The following is a 21,071-nucleotide window of genomic DNA, read 5'->3' as shown; positions in this document are numbered from 1 at the left end:
TTCATCGACTCACACGAATACCTACCTCGTAATATCTGCAGTGTGCGCTTGTGTGTGGGAAAAAAACAAATCAGTCCGCAAGGAAAATTAGAACGGCATATTAAAATTACTGGATACAAATTTAAGCTTGATGACCTATTTGTGAAACGCTCGTGCTAAGTTGAAGTGCGTTGTTGCCAGTGTAAATTTAACTTTCTCCAAATTTTACGAACTATCCATGACATGTGCAACATAAATTCATAAATATACCACAGGAAATATAAATAATTTCTGTATGCAACGACATAATCATGAATTTTATAAACAATTATCAATGTTTGTTGGTTTACGTACACAATCCTCTTCTAGAGGAGTTAATCATCTGACAATTTATTCGGAGTCAGAATAAAATAATTTCCTTCCTCTGCAAACAAAATAAAAAATTAATGATTTAATAGAAAAACATATACTTCGTCTTGTACCTTTCTATTTATTTCTCGCTCAATTAATAAAAAATAATTAATTTACCAACATACAGATCGTTTATGTATAACATATAATATATATAAGAAAAAACTCCTTAAACAATTGTTATTTAATATTCCAATATCAATATCAAATGGAAGTTCCCATCCGGTTTCAATCAAGTTTGTTTTTTGCCATTGATTTTTTTTCTTATCCGACTCACACACTAAAACAAAAATGGTTTTCATGCATGAGAAAATAGCTAAACTCTGCTATTGTCAATTTGTACATCCGATTCATTACTGACTATTTTTTGCCTGACGCCATTTACTGAAAAAAACCCTGTATCTCATTTTGTTTCTTAAAAACATGTACTGTACTGTACTGTACTGTACATCGTGCGCAGATCTCAGATAAGAAGATTAGATATTTCACCCGTATTAATCTTCCTCCGCTTTTTTAAAAAAAATTAGGTAATTAAAAGTCAGTTTTAATTAGGCAGTAAATAAAACCAAAGAAGGGCGATTGAATATACGTTAGAGGCAGTTCTAACCTAAACCCGGGAGTGTATCGCTTACAAGGCCGGTACCCTAATCGCATAATAAAATAGAGGATCAAATTTAGCCACCCACCGGCAGCGCTATTTAAGGCAGCTCCTCCAGTTCCACGTCCCCGTCATCAAAAGATGGTCGAAATTTTTTCGAAAATTATAAAAGTCGATTCTTTATCACAATATTAAAAAAAGATAAATAGGAATGCAGGGCATTTCATTCATAAACTGTAGTCTCAGATGTTCAAAGTAAATTTTGACAAACTCTCTATTGAGTTTGACAGTATGAAGTGTAGAATAATGTTCACATAGGATATGGGTATAAAAGGAAGTACAAGATTGAAAACGACAAATTTTCTTTAAAAACATAACAAATGTCTTGCAAAAGTATAAATACACATATCGAATACACAGGGTGATTGGCGAATAGCTAGCCAAACTTGGCAGGCTTATGCCCCCTATTTTTGTTGTCGTTGCTTTTACATTATTGGCAGGTCAACTGACAACCCATTAAAGTCCAAAAACACACAAAAATGGGCACGTTTGTGGCACCAAGACTAACCTTCCGCCAAACACCCTGTGTAGGCAACAGTTATTACAAAAAAACATGGTAAGCGGGCAGAACCAAGCCCCTTAATTCTATGGGAAATATTTACCTTTTTTAGGTGCTACTCGAGCAAAAACAAAATGTTTAACTGCCACAGCAGGCAATAGTCGAAAAGTTTTTTGTGCTGAATTGGCATTTCTGTTTCAAATAAAACAAAAAATGAAATTTAGAATAGAATGTTTCTTATTTATTTATTTATTGGGTTGCTTACGTTGTAACGGAATTCTGGAATGCAGGAGTTCTTGTTGCCATTATCTGACTAATAAGAAAATGGGATATATAACCAAATAAAATCAAACCATCCGATGTAAATAATTTATCCATTGATCGTAAACCTCATCAAAACAAATCTCGGGAATTGTACTCCGAAAAAAAAAATACACTTACCGGTTTCGAACAAAATGAATGTGGTTTTGCGACCTTGCAAGGTTGTAAAGCGCGAATAAACATCGTCACACCGTTTTGTAACACAAGATTAACGCTTAGATTGTCACAATCTCGTAAGGATATCGATTGGCGTTCCGGTAATGTCGGCTTCTTATACCTATTATGAATGAACGCATTAATTAATGACATGACGTCAACAAACGATGTATTGATAGGAATCTCGCTAGTAAACGTCGGTGCTACCCTGTAGGTGCAATCAGAAAACAGAAAATCATTTAAGCCGACATGAAATGAATCGAAATATATGACTTCTTTATAGTTCCCAGCGATCAATTTATCTAATTTAAACGGAAAGTAATGTGAGACTACGGGAACGCGATTTGGTACTTCAAGAGACCGCTAAGCAACACCCGCAACACAAAAACCATTATGCAATTTATGTCTAATTAGAAATTAAAATCACGAAAGTTGTCATTAGCAATGCCATTACGACACAGTTACATCTGTAATTATTATGCCATTTACTACATGCCGTTTCGCAGTTTTAAAACATTGCCAACAAATTAGCAGGTATAAAGATTGACGCGGATTGTTCAAATAATAATATGTACATTGATTTAAGCACACCCAGTTTGGGACGTTTTTCAATTACTGTTAGTCCCGGACAATAATTTAGGTTAATTTGTTTGGTCTGGTTACTATTAAAACGATATTATTGACGAGGCAACATAACGGTAACCTAGGTTACCGAAATTGACAAGTACCAGAGGGCGGAGTTTCGCCAGAAATCTTTAACGTTTCAGTGGCAAATGTTAGGACACTGCTCGGTATGCACATGGTGTAAAATGAACCGGCCGATACCTATTTCTGGGTTGAAATATGGCGAGCAAAGGTTTACCAAAGAATCAATAATGCTCCACACATAAAAGTAACATCAGCATAGCGCGCCGACTAAAATGCGCGATGCCAGACGGACTTACCTGTGGTAAATTTGCGGCAATTTGCCGTTGCAGAGAATCCCGTTCTTTCTCTACTTCAGATAATTTGATCTCCGTTTCTCCTAAACGATCCTGGGTTTCTCGTAGACTGTCCATCAACTTGTCCCTTTCGTCCAACATAGACACCATTAGTTGCTCAAAATTGGCATCTTCGCCAGAGAATTGCGAACTTCTCTGGCTGATACTGTCTTCTGATATCGTCGGCATAACGTCACACATCATGTTCCACATGTTTACGCCGTACTTTATAAACAAACCACCCGCGAAACTGTTCCGTTAATTCAATATTATCCGTCCTAACCCTTTAGGTTAAAATTATACGATTAGTTTCAACTAATAGGCGACGATGAACACAGAAACCGTGGCAAGTATTCGCATAAGCACATTGCCGATAAAAGTTTATTTACACCTATTAACATAATTTCGTCTTATTTACAACGACACACCTTTAAATTCCATCCCTCTATTAACTATCTACATACACAAGATACACAAACTTATAGCTTGACAGCCATTTTAAAGCCAATGTCAAACTAGCCCCTTTTCCTACCGATAAAACAGTTTCCATTATTAACTTAATTCTTGATGGAATTCTAGTATTTTGTCCACCAACCCATAGATGGCCTCTTACAAGAAAATAAAATAACTTGTATGGGCCAAGGTCGAGGTGCTCGAATGGAACATCTACAGCTTCCTGTTATTGTCACAGTTCCGAGAACAGTAAACTGTGTGTGCTTTAGTATATTTTGTGACATCACGTTTCCCCATACTCGCTCTGTTATTGAGTGTCAAGTATTCCAAATCGTGACAACACTTTATTTGGTGTGGTGATATTTGTGAGTAATAATCGACTTTAAATGAGTGAACATTCTTGAGTAGTTTAAACGGAGTATATACTACTAGCAGTCAGTTAATGATGGTAAAGTTGTAATTAATACTGCCTCTGCTAATGATTTTTTTTAGGTTTAATGCATCATGTATTTTTATGAAAATTAAGGCTCATTAATGTTAAAATGCCACACAAAAAATCTAGGAAGTGGAGAGGTATGTTTTTACTGTAATAAAAAATTAGCAAAGTAAACTCATTTATTGCTTCAGATGTAACTATCAGTAATTCTGCGGATGCTGAAATGTTAGACAAAAATTCTAGCAAAACGCACTTTGTCAAGAAGATGAGAGGTATGTTTTTACTGTAATAAAAAACTAGCAAAGAAAACTCATTTATTGCTTCAGATGTAACTATCAGTGAATTTGCGGATGCAGCTGAACCTATAACTCGTTTAGGAAAATCTTTAAAAAATGTGAAGGTGGTATTGAAAGAAGAAGTTGAAAAGACCGAGGAAGAAAAAACTGAAGAGGACGTTGAAGAAGAAGAAGTACCTCAAGAATCTGATACTGATACCTCTGAAACTGAGGAAATAGCATCGGTTGTCATTCAGAAAGATGAAGCTCAAGTTATAACGCAATTGGACTCTGTTGCAGAAAAGTGCAGAAAGGATAGCATTGAAGAAGTTTATCCTTTAGATGTTTGGTTTCTAATATCTGAATATATATCTCCCAAAGATGTTGGTATTTTTGCTGCCATTTGCAGATCATCTTTTCAAGTGGTGTGTTCCGCAAAATTTTGGTTTCGTTTGTATAGACGATATTATAAAAGTGTTCCAAATCTACCAGAACAATTGCAACCAGAGTGCCTTGTACGAGAATATGGTCTTAGAGCTTCTGTAATAAGAGCTCTTCATTATATGTATGATCCATTTATTCAGAAGCGGGAAAATAAATATTTCTCTCGTAATTTTGATGATTCATCACTTTTAGAGAGATATAAGTGTGACTTGATTTGGTACTGTTGCATAAAAGAGGATTCTTGGGTCTATTACATAAAGCTGAGGCAAAAATCCAATTCTGCCATACATTCCAGGACCAATTCCTCCACACCAGACGTGCTGAGGGTTCCCGATGACATATTTGCCAACCCTGAAGAAAACTGCAAGATTCTTCAAATCACTTGTTCCTACTTTGTTCAGGTCCCAGATGTTTTTGGTAAGTATCCTTCCATCCCGTATGACCAAGGTGACAAGGTAGTTACTTCCAGGACTAACACTGAAAAGTACATCTATGAACTTGTCCCAAAATATGAGGCAATATCGGCTTCAGTTGGTATTTGGCTCAAGTATTAATTCGACAACCAAGTCTGCAGATGATGCAGTACTGATTTTTGATCCTATAGTTAAAATCCATGTGCTGAATTGGTGGCATCCTTTGTATCCATATAGTCACAGCACGCACAATTTAGATCATGAAGTAAGTGACTCAGAATGGTGGTAGGTTCTTAGAGGATTCAATCAAAGTGTCCATTTTAATCCCTTTATGATTAATTATGGATGTTTTATATACAAAAGTTTTCTAAAATTGTAGTACCATTTAATGCTGAGAGAAATTTAGATAAATTCTAAAGATTGTGTAAACTAAAGATTTAAGAGTTGTTAGAGTTTATAGGTAAAACCTATTGTATCTATCCTACATGTAATTTTATTTTGTATTGCATTTTATTAAACACATTTTTTTGAAAATAAGTTTGTTTTTCTTTCCATAACTCTTGGATGACATACCTGGTGTGTGGAAAATTTTAAATTTTTCGTTTGCTTTATTTGAACTGTTACCATTTTGTATATCCCTAGACGGTCGAGTTGTGTTAAGGTGAATGCGCAGGGAACAGATTTATCGTTTTCCCATCATGGGATTTTCAATATATGTATTACAGTAGCCTGCAATGGTTTGCTTCTACATGATGTTCATACCACGCTGGAGGGAAAAAACTGTTTTTCGTATTCATTTATTTAACGCATTTAAAATAGAGAATCCCTATCAAGTATGGTACGTTCATTACAAGTAATGTCACTAAAAGCATGGAACAAACGCTAGACTTTAGAACACATTTAGAATTTTATATAGAGTAAATTATCACTGCCGGGGAAACAACACCCTGTATACCTACCATGCTCACATATTGTCAAGTGACCAATAAAATTTCCAAACAATGCAGAGATATGGGTTACGGATTATTCTCCCAGGAACGATTGTTTGACAATTTATCATCCAGAAGAGGATATTTGAATATCGACTTGCCTATGGGTATAATGCGATGGGTTTTAGCGACAAAATTAAGATAAATAGGATGCTGCGCAGTTACTATATTAATTGTCAGTTTTGGTTTACAAACGCTGCAATTCTTTTTGACGTGCATATTTTTTATCTTTAATAATAGATTAGTTATATAATTTTTCTACTCCCGTCTGTAAAATGCCTAATTACACGCCGGTCTAGCGTGCGGGAAGCATCACTTTACCACTTCAGTTACGCTTACCACGGATCTGAGCCACTTCGGACATTTCTGGGATTTTACCGCACGGGTTTCAATATTTTCGGGTAGATGCGCCTCTAAAAGCTTCTCCGAAAGATCTAGTTCTAAATGCTCCTCTAGAAGCCCTTTAAAAGTTTTAGGCAAATACATTTTAAACACTTATCATTATTGGCAAAGAGAGAGGTTAATTGTAATGTAAATTTTGACCCAGTATAACCTATTAAAAAATATATCCAATCCAGCTCAACACGTCGATATAAATTGTATGCCCTAAGCACACAGAAACTCGGTATATGGGATGTTTACCCATACAAATCCAAAGATTTTATTGCGCCAACCTATTATACGCCTATTTGAGTTTGCGGATAAATATTTACCTAATTTGATTAATTTCACAATTATTGTAAACGTTCAATTATATTTGCCCTATTCAGAGGGTACGGTTGATGATTAGATAAATCTGTCGCCGTATATCATACATTAACCGAGTGTTGGTGGTTGCATTGTAAAATTTATCATAACAAAACAACAAAGATTTGTTGAGAATCCTGCAAAGACATCCGGCGTACTTCAAAATAAAAGATGGCGTCCATAAGAGCCATTGCAGGAGATTATTTCGTTTTATTTATTTGTTTAATGTTGCTTAATTTAAAAAAAACCGCTTTCAACAAAGGGTTGCTGATTTTTGTGCGTCCCAAATTGCACTAAAATCCGCCAATGGTTTATCGCAGTTTTGTTAATAAATTTAGATACCCTAATATTCCAAAATTGCATACATAAACATCTAACTGCATTGTGGGGCATACGTTTATACGAACATTTGTACGTATTTTCATCTGATGAATACGCTGCTAAAGTTAAGGCATTATAATTCGGACCACCCTGGATATAGAGTATGTGATAGGGTAAGCATGGAGGGAAGTCGGTCATTAAATATGAAAAATTTTTGCTCATCATAAGGCGTAATGCAAAATTAATAACAATAAAACTAAAATATTTCATAACTGCATTTATAGACATCTCGTATAAATCGATGCATAATATTTTCAAAAAGGTAATTAAGTTCGCAAATCTGTTACGGTACAACCAAAGTCGATCGGTAAACACACATCATAAAAAAATATTCGTTAATTAATTGCGACGTACTTGGCGCAGCCGGACTGAATGACATTTATAGATCGTTTAACATATGGATTAATAATTTCAGCCAATTTGTTAGATAAACGACGCTGATTTTATCAGCAAACGTGTCATTAATACTTCACCGATGGTCCTCTTCTCTCTTTTGACTTAATCATTGCGTCAGAAATCCGTAATTTTTTTTTTGGAAAATATAAAAAAATGCCTATAATCCGCTTTGCGACATTTCACGGTGTACGCAGGATTCAAATTATCTGCTGCGGGAGCTGAGGTTGAATAATTAATTCCACACGTGTATCTACATAAAGACACGAGTGAAGAATGAATAAGTAGGAAATTTCGGGAAACCACCATTATTTATGATTTTTTTAAATAAAAAATGCGATAGGGTGGGTCTATGGGTACAATGGTGTCTACGGGCAGCAATAATACGAAGAATAGATGATCCGTGATGCGTGATCCACGCAAGCTTTTGAACTACCTCCGATTACTAGGCAACCATTTGTTTGTTTACGTTGCTATAGATTTTCTCATTTATGTGGATAATTATTATTCAATTTGCATTTTCATGAGCTGAATGATAAACTTGGTCTGAACTAATATTTATGAACTTGACATCTTTACTAAGGATTAAGAACTGAAAACATATTTTCCTCAATTACAGAAATATTTTCAAAACACAATAATTTTTGCATTGACATCCAAGAAAATGCAATTAAAAATATTTTATGATTGTGCATCGAATAAGACATGTTTTTGAGTAGAAATTCCATCAATTTAAAAGTTTAGAAAATACATTGAACTTTATCCTACACCCATACGAAGCAGAATTTGAAACAATGGAGTAAACCGAATTTATGTGGCATTACTTGAATTTAGAAGCAGCTCAGTGAGGAAAATAAAATTTGAAGACTAAATTTCTAAACTAGAGGGAAAACTGAATGGAAGTTGTGCGGTTATTCTTAATATTGATCCCATCATAAATACTAAAAATATTATATATAATTGTTTTCTTAAAAAAAAAGTAAGATCTTTCAATATTAGTATACTTGAGAAGTAATTAACTACGAAATTCTTTAAACTTTTTAATACGAAAATATCAAGCTTTTATAAAAAAAATATTATTAATTATTACTTAATATATTAAGTATAAAATTTTTAAATTTATCCCTGGTACATGTTTTTTACAAAACTTCTGGATTCCTCCTGCATCGGTCTTTGCTTAGTCGAAATTGCTGACGTTTCGCGAATCATCCTGTTGGCTTCTTCAGAGCTTGACCGAAACTGTTACAGCAAAAACCGACGCAGGAAGAATCCAGAAGTTTTGTAAAAAGCATTACAGTAGCCTGTAGAAGTTTCTTTGAAAAAAAAATATCCCTGGTACAGTTAGTAACCAATAACCTACGAGCTAATACTAGAAAAAATATGGACCAAATTTCATCCGCATATCATCGCTGAATTCCTTGAATTAGGCAATCTCACGTATCCATTTAAAAGGCCCTACTCCAGATGGAAAAAAGAATGTTTTAAATGTACAAAATTAAATATTCTATCTTAATATACACTGTGTTTAAAAAAAAGTCCTGCGTTTTTCACTATGTAAAAATGGCAAAAAAAAATTTTTTTATTAGACTTGAAACAGTTGAACATAACTAAATGAAATTTAGACCCTTTACTTTTGATTTAGTCGTGAAAGTTGGTGCTGACAAAATTTAAATTCGAAATTATCCATCTTTAGTTTTGGTTAGCAGCACCTGAACTACGCCCCTGTAGAAAATCTTATTAGTAGTAATCTTTCGGCATGACTCAATCATAAGTATTCTAAAGTATTCTAAATTTCATGTAAAGGGAGCATTTACCCTGTATTTGCAAAATTAAAGTCCTATTTGGTAAGCACGCAAAATTTTTATGGGCTGCTTGTTGGGCTCATAGAAATGTCAAAATTTAATTTCTAATTTGGAATTGTTGTTTTGTTAAAATAAAATTAAATCGCTGTTGTAAATACTATTTCCTATTTTATCATTATATTGTAATCTATTTAAAAATGTAAAAATCTTATTTAAAAACGCGCTATTTTTTTAGAATTTTGTTTATCGGTTTATTTATACAAACCGAAAGTAGACGCGAAAATCTGTATGAGTAAAATAATATACCCTTATAAACAATATATTTATTTGTCCGCATATTTAATTATATTTTGAGTTTAATTCTATATGTAAACCAATTTTTAATATATAAACAAAAATGAAATAGAAAAATATAGAAATATAAAAGAATTTCCATTAAATCTGTCATTAGAAGCAACGAAGGTTAACCGTGATATTACTGAGGCTGCTGGAGAAGTTCCGGATTTATCGATTTCTGCTTGCGGAAAGAGTGAATCCTGGGTTCTAATGAAAATGATGACCAACTTAAAACATGGTAAGAATAAAAAATAATATACAAAAGTTGATTCTAGCTGAAAAAATTTATAATAATATTAATTGGTTACAAAATCCTATTATTGTCATTGAATTTGTCATGAAATTTCACAAACTCCTTTTTTTCTTTGTAGTAACTACTGCTTTTGTGATGAACAAACCTGCGGCATAATTTTTTCGCAACAACTATAGGGAACTTCGAGGGACGGAAAATCAGTATAACGTGTTAATATGTCACCTCCCAAATACTTAATGCGAGCAAAACGTACCAAAAATTGTTGAAGCCGTCAAAGTCAGTGGTCTAAGTTTAGGTTTCAAGTTCAGCACTCGTACGAACTCCATTATTTTGCGGAGCGATATGCCCTTTGGATTTTCGCGCTCCAGGATGCCAGCCCTCAATGATCCTTCCCATTGGCGGGAATCGTCACAATATATGCTCCACAGTTTCCTCATCCTTAATGCTCGTCTTCGTCCGAAAGGTGGTATTTGTGCATGTGTTGTTTAAGGCTGAAGCGTCTTGGGATGGAATAGTCCTGACTAGTCCTGGTAATCGTAGACAGTGTAGGGGAACTCCGCAGAAGGAGTTTTCTTTTAAACTATATTATTAAAACTGCATTCAAATTTAGTAAGTAGTTTTACCAAATATCATATTTCAACATCTAATATCCGGATTTAAGGAAAAAATGATATGCCTTTTGTTTAGATTGCATTTACTTTTGATGTATTTTTCTTTCAAATGTATTTTAATAAATAGAATAACCAAAAAGTTTTCTTTACTTACTCATCGCTATTTATTCGATAGAAGCAAGATCTTTGCATTGGTAATGAAGGATATAATCACCGGAATTTGATGATAATTTAGGTAGTATTTAGGTAATTGCTGATAAAAGATGTAATTTCATGTACACGGATCTTAAATATCTCCAAAAATACCAAAGCTGGAACGATAAATTTCAATAATTGTCGAATTCGAAAATGCAACCAACAGCGTTGTCAGATTTACCACCTTTACGTTACAAGTTGTAATTTTGTTATTTTAAACGGAATGCCCAATTTATCTTTATTGCAATGTATTTAGTTTAGTAACATATCATAATTTCAAAATTTTGATTCGAATTCCTGAGATACGCCAACTCCGCTTTTTCAGTAAAACGTATCGTGAACGCGCAGAACTCATAAATGCTAACAGCATTTATGAGTTCTAACAGATTTAGCGATGATAACTTTTTTTAAAAAATTATTGCAACAAAAATAAATAGGGCATTAATCCATTTAAAATAAAACAATTATGACATGTAACGTAAAACTGGTAAATCTGACACTGCTGTTCAAAAATCCCCAAGTATTGAATTTTATCGTTCCAGCTTTTGACCGTATTACCCGAGCTCTGTAATTAAAAAAATATATTTTGAACTTATGAGACCTTAATAAATTCGACATGCGCATAGGACATTCTATTTAAAATAACAAAATCATGACGAGTGACTTTAAAGTGGTAAATCTGACAACATTTCTGATAGCGTTTTTGAATTCCGCATGTTCGAAAATTATTGAATTTTATCCTTGAAGATAGTTGAGCTACAGGGTGGTACAAATTTTGAATTAACTTAAAACTTTTTGAATATCCTGCTCTAATCATATTTGGTATATGCTTATGAAAAGATTTAATTTTTTGAACCCAATGGTGATGTATAAAAAATTATTCTAAAATAAATCAGTGGCGTTTCATTGAAGTTTAAAAATATATGCTAGTCAGATTCCGCACTTACGGCACTGGCGGAAACGAAGGGAAATGTGGCGACTCATGCTTGACAGTACCCCCGTACCAAATTTTATTAAAATTATTTAACCATATTTTCAAAAACTGAAAATTTAAGATGTCTAAGGCATACTAAAAAATTACCCTCTTAAAAATTGCCACTCCATTAGAAAACACCTGTGATGTTTCTCACTTGAATTTAAGCTTCCGTGTTAACTCTTAAGTAATGTTAAAGTTTAAGTGCCAAAGTAGTTTATAAACTAAATAAATGCGACATAAACACAGCACAGCAACCAGCTTAAACAACTGCGGGACCTGCGACATTTAAGAATTTCCTCCCTTTTCCGGGAAAGTGTTCATACAGGTGGCGCGTGTGCCGCGGGGGAAAATAATAGCTTATTAATGCATACGAAATTAGATAGGAATTACCGAAAATTGAATGGGGTTGCCGTTAACCCCGCGCTCACCGTTGTGACGCCGATTGGATAAGAGGCGGTGCAGGCGCGTCTCGACGCCCGTATAAAAGAACTTCCGCACCGGATCGTCCGATCTGTTAACGTTGCGACGCTGCGAAGCACTTCCTCTGCCCCCCTCCGAAGCCCAAGAAATATTAACGTTTCTCCTAGTGCCAACAGGTGTTGCGTGACAGAATTCGGTGAGTTTATTTTTGCGATATTATTTCTCTCAGTGTATATATTTTCGATTATGAATTATTAATAATAATAATAATTTGAATAGAAAAGACGTAATAATTAAATCGAATGCATATTTTGTGATACGATTATTTAAAAATATACATTTTCTTTTGTTCGTTTTGTTCGTTAAACTTTAATGCTATTTCCTAAATAATGTCGAAAATAGGAAAAAAACTTTAACTGGTATGAAAGATTGTTGCTAAATCTTTGTCAATTTTGGAAAATATATCTGAAGTTTTTGTAAAAATTTCTTTTCCCAAATTGGTTGCGAAATGGTGTAAAATGCAGTTTTTGCAAAAACACACAGTATCGGTACAACGCTTTAAATTTTTCAAAAACTATGTATTGAAATACAAAAAAAAATGTTTTTGTTAATCTGGATTTAAACACAAAACATTTTTTGTTACTTCGTCAATTTTTCAAATGTTTTGTTGATATTTCCTTTTGGGATGAAAATTTGTTGCTTGTTAATTTTGGAAAAAAAAGTTTTTATGTGAACGAGTTTTCCCAAATTCATAGCAAAACAGTGTGAAACTCATTTTTAATCCAAAAAAGAGTATTAGTAAAACGCATAAATTTTTTTGCATTAAAAAAAAACATCTAAAACATGTTTTTCGCCATGAAAGTTTAAAGAAATTTTTTCCTTAAAATAATTTACGTAAGTACAAGTAGAATAAGGAAACGTAAAGTAAAGTAAAATGTAAAGAAAAAATAATTAAAAACAAAACATGTGTTGTTATTTCGTCATTTTTTTAAGAAACTTTCACAACTTTATCTAATCTAATAATTCAAATAATTTGAAAAGTTTTGAAATAATGTTGCCCAAATTAATAGCAAAATAATATAAAACACCGTTAAAAAAAAATACATGTCCTTCGAAGGCAAATTTTTAATTACAAAAGATTGTTGTAAATGTCTTCTCAAAATAATTTACTTTGGTTTAGTAAGTACAAGTAGAATTTTAACAAATATAACAAATAAAATAATTTAAACAAATTTTAAACTGATTTTATTCATTATCATTTCATTCACTTTATAGCTTCGTTAACATTGTTGTTCTTTAAAAAAAAATATTTTAAAATTCCGATTTGGTGCAAAACCGCAAACTCGTCCACTCAATTTTAAATCGGGATGAGTTCGAAATGAAAAGCAATATTCGTATGTGGCGGACCGGTGGTTTTCGGCAATATGTGCCAGAAATTGCACGTGTACTGTACACGTCAACTAACTAACGTCAACGTAAATGTTGCGAATTTAAAACAACAACGAAGTAAACAATTTTTCAACAAACATTTTCTTTTCTCACAACTAAAAAAGTTGATTTGTCAATATCTAAATTTTTGAGCAATAGAAAAAACTGTTTGCATAGAATGCGGTTTTCTCATAGAATCGGGTTACGTCTTCATAGAACGGTAATCAGAGGTTTGCCGTTTGGCCAACAATAAATATTTTTCAACTGAACTCTAAGTCCCAGTTTCATGAAACTCGATACGCGATTGACTTTAATTAATAAATCGCTGTATGCCGGACAGCTGTGCGTGACACCTTCAATTATTAAAATTTGCATTTTAGCTGGTAATTTTTTTAAATTCGCCAATTGCCTATTTCTGCGGGCAAAATATAATCGCGTTATCAAATTATACCTCGCAATCCCATTTGCAGCTGAAAAAATGTTTCAAAATTTAATAGTAATTTTAGAAAATGTTATATCTTCCTTATTTACAAACGTTAAGGGCTGAAATTGAGACATTATATATTAGGGGTCGAAAATTTTATTAAAAAACATTGGTGCCATTATAATCCAGATATAGTTGATGCGAAACTAATTTAAAAAATTGCAATTTCCTTATATAAGCTATCAATTGAAGTTATGTGCTTCAGTTATAAAGTTTTTATGACATTTACAGCATTTACCAGAATCTCTTCTGGTTCAAGAAATTTTTGGATTTGACAAGAGCTACTAATATAGTCAACCAACAACTAATAAACTATAACCTATAACTACCAACAAAGATTGGGAAAAAATCGGAAGTAAAAGTCAACGCAAAATCAACGCAACAAAAACCAAAATCTTTATAACAAAAATTTAATTATTAATTAAATAACTAAAGTTATGTATTTCGCATTCGAAACTATACACCCATACCGTTTTTGGCGAAACTTTAGATTTTGATTGTTTTGTTACCTTAAATATTAAATTGTTTAAATATAAATATAAATATAAAATATAATATAATTTTAAGCGTGAAAATACGAAACACAGCATTTAATTAATGATTTTCCATTCTGCAAACTATTTTACGACATCAGAATTTAAGCGATGACCCGTAATGTCGTCAATTTATATTGTCTTGATAAGCAAAACCAGTATTTTATGTTTTATCAATACCCTATAATACCAGCGAATTACTTGTGGGGGATCTTTGAGCAGCGTTAGACGGTAAGCAATAAATATCGACGCTTTTAGGACAAGATATGCGTAAGGATTCAATAATAATTAAGTACGGTTACCTTAATATATTTGCCGAAATAAACTACGGGCCTTAGTAATCACACAAATTACGTTTTAAATCGCAAAAAACAAAAAAATATAGCACCAGCAACAATGTTTTGCTTTGACTCCACCAAGTATTCAAAACGCGAATTTGGCAGTTTAATCATCATCGTCAATCATCTGAATTATTTTAATTCGGTAAAAGTTGAATACACATTTAACTATAACTGTAAACATCAGAATTGAACAAATTTGTTTTTAAAATTCGATTTTCGACTTTTGAAAATTAAGCCAGTTTACGATCATGCAGCGTACCGTATATTTGCAAACCGGAAAAGTTTAAAATTTCATTTAGAATGCGCCGCCCGATGAGAATACTACGGAAATTGCTTAACCGATTTCCGATATAACTGAAGAATGCGACCGGCTACAAACCAACAATTGGGCTGCGCCACGAGAGATAAAATTTACATTTAAAAAATTCCCTGGTAGTCCCGACTGTCGTTTCTTCCTCCGCCATATAAATATTAAGTGTGATATAGCGCTATACACATGTCGTATCCAGTAAAACGGCCTAAAAGCTTTAAAAAAATATATATATAAAATAGAAAATAAAATAAAGTTTACATGACAACATAATTACAAATTAGGACCAATACGTTTCTTGACTATTAACAGTCATTGCATTTATAGTTGTATCTATTAAGGTTGTGACTAAATCACTCTAGCTAGCTATTGGAAGGGGTCAAATGAAAAAAAAGTTTTGCAGCTTTTGCACTTTCTTGTGCTAGAGGGATGCAATGTTTTTCTATCGTGCTCCTGTGGTCCACTATGGAACTTTCGCAAAATCGATGTAATTTTATCGTGCATGCACCCTGTATGACTGTATGACATTCACAACTTGCCGAACTTCAAAGTCACTGCAAACTTTGATAAATGCAATAATTATATATATCTCGCGCACCCTGTTTGACAGACGAAACCTGAAACTCTCTCTAGATACAATTTTCGAGACTGTTTAAACCAAATTAACCCATGTTTTGTAGTTTTTCATTTACGGTTAGCAATTTATCCACGAAAATGGCAATTTTCAGGGTCTTTTAGATTTTTTACCCATAATCGACACACCCTGTACATATCTGAAAAAAATCCGGAAATGGAGGTTATAAACCTGATCTTCCACGTTTTCTGGTCCAAGAATTTTTCTAAAATATTAAATGGTTTTCGAGAAAATAAGATTTTTCTGAAACCACGCAGTGCGCCGTAATAATCAATGACGTCATCGCGCCGGAATAGCAATTTTCATATGTATGTGATAGACGAAAACCGCAAATACAAAAATTGCAACTCTTGATGCGTCCTATGACACTGTTTGGACCAATAGATATTTTTTACGATTTTTGATTCGGGGTTAATAATTTACTCTGGAAAAGAACAAGTCTTTTAAATTTTTGCCAACAATTTAAAAACCCTGTATATAATCGAAAAATGCTTGAAACAATGGATTCTTCGCGTCTGCCAGTTAAAGAAATTTGCCGATCGGGTGAATGGTTATGGAGAAAACCATGTTTTTCTGGAAGCCAAAATAACAAAAAAAAAATCAAAAATTAAAAAAAAATACTTTGCGGTTCTTAATTGCACTCGACTTTAATAGTTTAAATGTGGGTCTAAACTTCCACTTCTCTGCCAAATCTGAAGTCGGAAGCTGCAAATTTCGGGCACCTATTACATTTTTTAATATTGCATGGAATGTCGCGGACGCTCTGTACAATAGGTGAAAACCTTAAATACAAAAGTTTTAGCTCTGCATGTGAGCTTTATTACCGTGTAAAACACAACTGATATTTGAAACACAGTCCTTTAGTTATTGACAATTTTCAATTATAGAGGGATCCATTTTTCAGTTTTTTTTAATTTACCCCGTATATTATTGAAACATTGTCAAAAATAAAAGTTTATGAAGCCAAATCTTCTACGTGTTCTCGTTCAAGAAATTTTTCGGTTCCATAAACAGTTTTTGAGAAATGATCTTATCCTTAGACCCTTGCAAACACAGTTTTTAATTTTTTTAAAATACTTCGCGACCCCCAACCCCAAAAGATGGACGCGGAAGCTTGAACGCAGCCATTTTTACATACCTTATGCAGGTCGCAGACGTTTAAAAAGGAGCAAAATTTTAATCTCGTGTAGCTCAAACCGTTTGGAAGTTATCGTCGAAAAACCCTGGAACAGAGAACAGAGAACGGCCAGATAAAAAAACGTTTTCCTTTTCGATGCTGATTTCGTCTGTACCAATGGCTACGCTGTACGATGCACCGTTATCGAGATTTCGAGTTTAGTAAGGAGCACGTATACTGTCGAACAGAATCGATTTCATCGATTTTTCGAAAGTAACTAGGAAATCAATTTGTGTCGGTGCCTACGTTTCAACGTTTTTTTACGTAAATATCAGAGCACTGCAATGGACATATGGGAATATTTCATCAACCAACTCTTAAAATTTGAAATGGATATATTTTTCCAATTTTTTAAAACTAGGACTAGAACAACGAGATGTATGTTTGTTCTAATATGATTTATAATACTACTTCGTACTTCGTACGTTAATCATTTTTATAGCTTCGTTTGGTAGGACAAAGCATTCAAGTTAAATGATTACAATCATTACAAACATTTCATTGTTAATATTTCGAAATCTACAACATTCTTAAATGGGCTGTTTTAAACAGAGTGTCATTTTTTTAAATACTATAAAATTATGAAGATGGAGTGTTATAATATTTTACAAGCATAAACTTACTTGTTACTGTATTACATTTTGTTAAATTTTATTTAGTGCAAATTTTTGTCTAAAGTATGTAGGCAAAGGGTTGTTTGTTTTTGTTATTTGTTTGCACCATTGCCATTATGTGGTTGGCAAGGAATTCCAAACAGATAGTTCTTTCGTAAAATATAGCAACGTTATTTCATTAAAATTCGATTGAATAAATGAAACATTTTTGTTGTAAAAAGAGAATATAACAAATGATAAATTCTTTAAAATCTTATTCATTCTTAACCAATTTATAGCCGTTATCCCAAATAATTTTTCATGCGAATTGGAATTTCGCTGAACTTTCCTCTCTAATTCCCGTTCGCGAGTGGAAACATAATGACGTAACCAAATTTTCAAACTAGAAAAAATATTGCTTTGGTTAGAAAATACCTGCAAATATTTTGGCGGTAGTGGCATTATGGAAATTAAGGTGGTAATTGGGATAACGACATTCGCCCGAGCTTTTCGAGCGTCTTCTACTCAATAGGAATAAGGAAACTAACGCGTCTTTTGAACAACTTTATTTTATGAAGATCTTGGCATTTTTATGCTCCCCCGTCTTGGTGTATCGCTCCTTATTGGGTAAATAAAACAGAGGCGTAGAATAATCAAGAGTGAACACAATAAATGTTGACGCGTTGACATCGAAAAACGAAAAAAAAATTGCAAGAAAAAATAATCATTTTGAAACCTTTTAGTGGAAATATTTTAGTAATTCCATAAATGAACTTTTGAGAGCGTTGACTACAGCAACGATATGGCACTTTTTTGTGATTCAAAATTACTTTATTTTGGTTTGGTTGGTTTGGCTTGGTCTATGCTGGAAGTTGTTCAAGAGCGTTTGATAATGTTACTCTTATTTAAGGTATGTAAGGCATATCCTCCCAAGGAATTCTCAAGCAAAATCTTGCCGCCATATTTTCTTTAGGATTTTGGAACCCAAAATGTGTGTGTGTTAGTTTTTGGTTAATTGTTTGAAGAATAAAATTTGGTTTCGTTTTTGTCTTGTCCTAAAAAAACATTATAAAAGATTTAAACAACTACAAAAAATCTCTATTCTTAGTTTTTTAATGTTAAACTATCTTATTATAGCATTTTTATGCCTTTTATGACGAATGAGGGATACTTAGGGAGTAACGCGACGTAAAATGTTTGTCTGCTGCTCCATTTTTCCAAATTTTAAAATCTGGCAACCCTAGTTGTACATGTTTAGAAATAATGCCAGAATTGCAGTTTTAAAGGAAAATAAAACAAATTTGATATCATAGCTCTGGTAATTTTCGACAATTTTCATTTCATTTCAAGTATTTTTATTAAATCATAACTTTACTCGGAAAGCGATGACAGTTAATATAATAATAGAGTGCACACTGAGCATACCAATTATATACCATATCGAGCATTCCCGAACTGCCATATTTAATTTTCTACGCTCGCGGAGGCTGCAAACATTCGAAGTATTTTTAGCCCAAACGAATGAAAAAAAAAAATGGAAACGTTTCGCGTCACTAACCGGCGAAATTTCACGGCTGGAATTTTCAAAAATTAGGCGACTTGAACGCGGCGAGGGCATTTTCGTGTTTATTTAGTGGAAAATTAGAATGTATATGGCCGGACGCTGCCGTTGTACAAGGATTACAGGTCTTTTGTGCAAGATATTCTTTCGTTGCGAGTCCACAATACTATCAATGTCGGGCGGCTTGCTGAAGACGTAAAAAGACGTTGCAATTTCTCCATTGTTGGTTTTGTAATGTAGCCCTTATTTTTCCGTTTTCAAAGGGTGAGCTCATTTCGGATCGGTAGGCGGAAATTTACGGGGAAGTGAATCCGAAGGTTAAGGTTAAAACTAACAACCTTATAATACACCAATGAATCATAAAATAAGGAGTAATATTCCTTCCACAATTATCACAACGTTATTGCTATTAGTTAACAGCCAATAGGTTTATACAATTTTGTGTTGAAGCTACAGTTTCAATTTTTAAATAAATAACTTTGTTGAATTAGATTAGTAATAATATCTAACTTAACAGAAACGCCCAGTATGCGGCTTTAAATATTTAGATTACTTTTGACTTCTTGAAATCTTGGAATCGCATTCTCGGGCGACCAATTTTTTGACTTTGGCTTGCGGGAAATTATAGAGAAATGCACTAAAAATCTTAATGTTTCCTATTTGGATAATAATTGTCAAATTAACTAACATATAAAACGCAACAAAAAGGAGAATATAAAATACGAAACGAATTATTTTTAACTTTCTAGAATAGCCTGTAGGGAGGGGACGCAATGGCATTCTTGAAATTTTTCAATGCTTCGATCAATTACATCCTTTTTCCTTTAACGATTTTTGCTTCGTCTCCTAAGGTATAGTGGTGAGGGTATCCGAACATTTTCGGAAATAAATTTCACATTTAACTTTGGAAAACAAAATACCAAAATTGATAATGTTTAAGTGTCAAATATAGTAAAATTGCAGTTATAGAACAAAAACCATTTTTCTACTTCCTTCTGTAAAATACTTAATTATGTACCGATCCAGCATACGGAAAGCGTCACTTTACCTATTGAGTTTCTTGTACCATGGATACAAACCCCTTTGGATCGGATGTTTCCGGCGTATCCGGCACGTTGTTTTGCAAAGAGTAACTGTCGCAGAAAAAGTATAGTATGTAACACTCGCTCCGCTACTGCCAAATAAACTATTGACTCAAATGCCGTTTTTCTACTCCCATCTGTAATATACCTAATTTCACACCGATCTAGCGTGCAGGAAGCGGAACTTTACCACGTCAGTTTCGATTCCCACGGATCCGAGCCACTTCGGACATTTCCGGGATTTTACCGCTCGGGTTTGGGGGCAATCGGATGTTTTCGGAGATATTTCTTACGCTTTGAATTTTGACGTTTGTAAATTCTGACGGTCATGTCATTGGAATGTATTCGTGTTGTTTTGCAAAAATATACTGAAAAACTAACGGTCGTAGAGAAAGTATAGTATGCAACACGTTCGGTAAACTTTTTAAGTCACTCGTTTATTAAACACTGGCTCCACTGCGCTCCGTTCGTGTCAAATAAACTCGTGAGTCAAATGCCGTTTACTGTACTTGTTGCATAATATACTATTACCGTATTTGTTGCATAAGACACTATAATTGCATACCCCGCATTTTTTCTTGGTCGACTTAGTAAATACATTTTTTCTACTCCCGTCTGTAAAATCCCTAATTACCCACCGATCCAGCATGCAGGAAGCGTCACTTTACCACGTCAGTTTCGTTTCTTATGAATCCGACATGTCCGGGATTTTACCGCACGGATTTGGGAGTAATCGGATATTTTCGGATATATTTCCCACGCTTTGAATTTTGACGTTTGTCAATTCTGACGGTCATGTC

The 21,071-nt window shown here is 33.5% G+C and overlaps 3 protein-coding genes across 13 annotated transcripts in view; 2 read left to right on the top strand and 1 right to left on the bottom strand.

Moving 5' to 3' along the window:
• The window catches only part of LOC132700655 (liprin-alpha-1), a 148,171-nt gene extending 144,660 nt beyond the window's left edge, over nt 1-3,511 (bottom strand). For 4 of the 5 annotated variants that reach the window (XM_060668123.1, XM_060668125.1, XM_060668124.1 and 1 more), the window contains exon 1: nt 2,969-3,511. In XM_060668123.1, coding sequence (XP_060524106.1) covers nt 2,969-3,217 — 249 coding nt within the window. In that variant the 5' untranslated portion in view covers nt 3,218-3,511. Of the gene's footprint in view, nt 1-1,988; nt 2,075-2,968 lie in introns of those variants that run through there. The other variant, XM_060668126.1, reaches the window with a different exon arrangement.
• A 167-nt stretch (nt 3,512-3,678) lies between these two features.
• Nucleotides 3,679-5,562, top strand: LOC132700665 (transmembrane protein 183). 4 transcript variants are annotated; one of them, XM_060668144.1, is made up of 5 exons: nt 3,679-3,891; nt 3,950-4,030; nt 4,085-4,165; nt 4,220-5,029; nt 5,082-5,562. In XM_060668144.1, exons 2-5 carry the CDS (start codon nt 4,000-4,002, stop codon nt 5,312-5,314), a joined length of 1,155 nt encoding a protein of 384 aa, XP_060524127.1. In that variant the 5' UTR covers nt 3,679-3,891; nt 3,950-3,999; the 3' UTR covers nt 5,315-5,562. The 4 variants fall into 4 exon arrangements, with proteins under 4 accessions (XP_060524127.1, XP_060524126.1, XP_060524128.1 ...); XM_060668143.1 differs by having other exon boundaries at nt 3,679-3,895; XM_060668146.1 differs by having other exon boundaries at nt 3,702-3,822.
• A 6,645-nt stretch (nt 5,563-12,207) lies between these two features.
• The window catches only part of LOC132700326 (diuretic hormone class 2), an 89,155-nt gene continuing 80,291 nt past the window's right edge, over nt 12,208-21,071 (top strand). For all 4 annotated transcript variants that reach the window (XM_060667558.1, XM_060667557.1, XM_060667556.1 and 1 more), the window contains exon 1: nt 12,208-12,324. The gene's annotated coding sequence lies outside the window, so the exon portion shown is untranslated. The remainder of the gene's footprint in view (nt 12,325-21,071) is intronic.

Source organism: Cylas formicarius, unplaced genomic scaffold (genome assembly GCF_029955315.1).
Source record: "Cylas formicarius isolate icCylForm1 unplaced genomic scaffold, icCylForm1.1 PGA_scaffold_4__25_contigs__length_36172078, whole genome shotgun sequence".
Lineage (NCBI taxonomy): Eukaryota > Metazoa > Arthropoda > Insecta > Coleoptera > Brentidae > Cylas > Cylas formicarius.
This window is presented reverse-complemented; position numbering and strand designations above follow the sequence as displayed.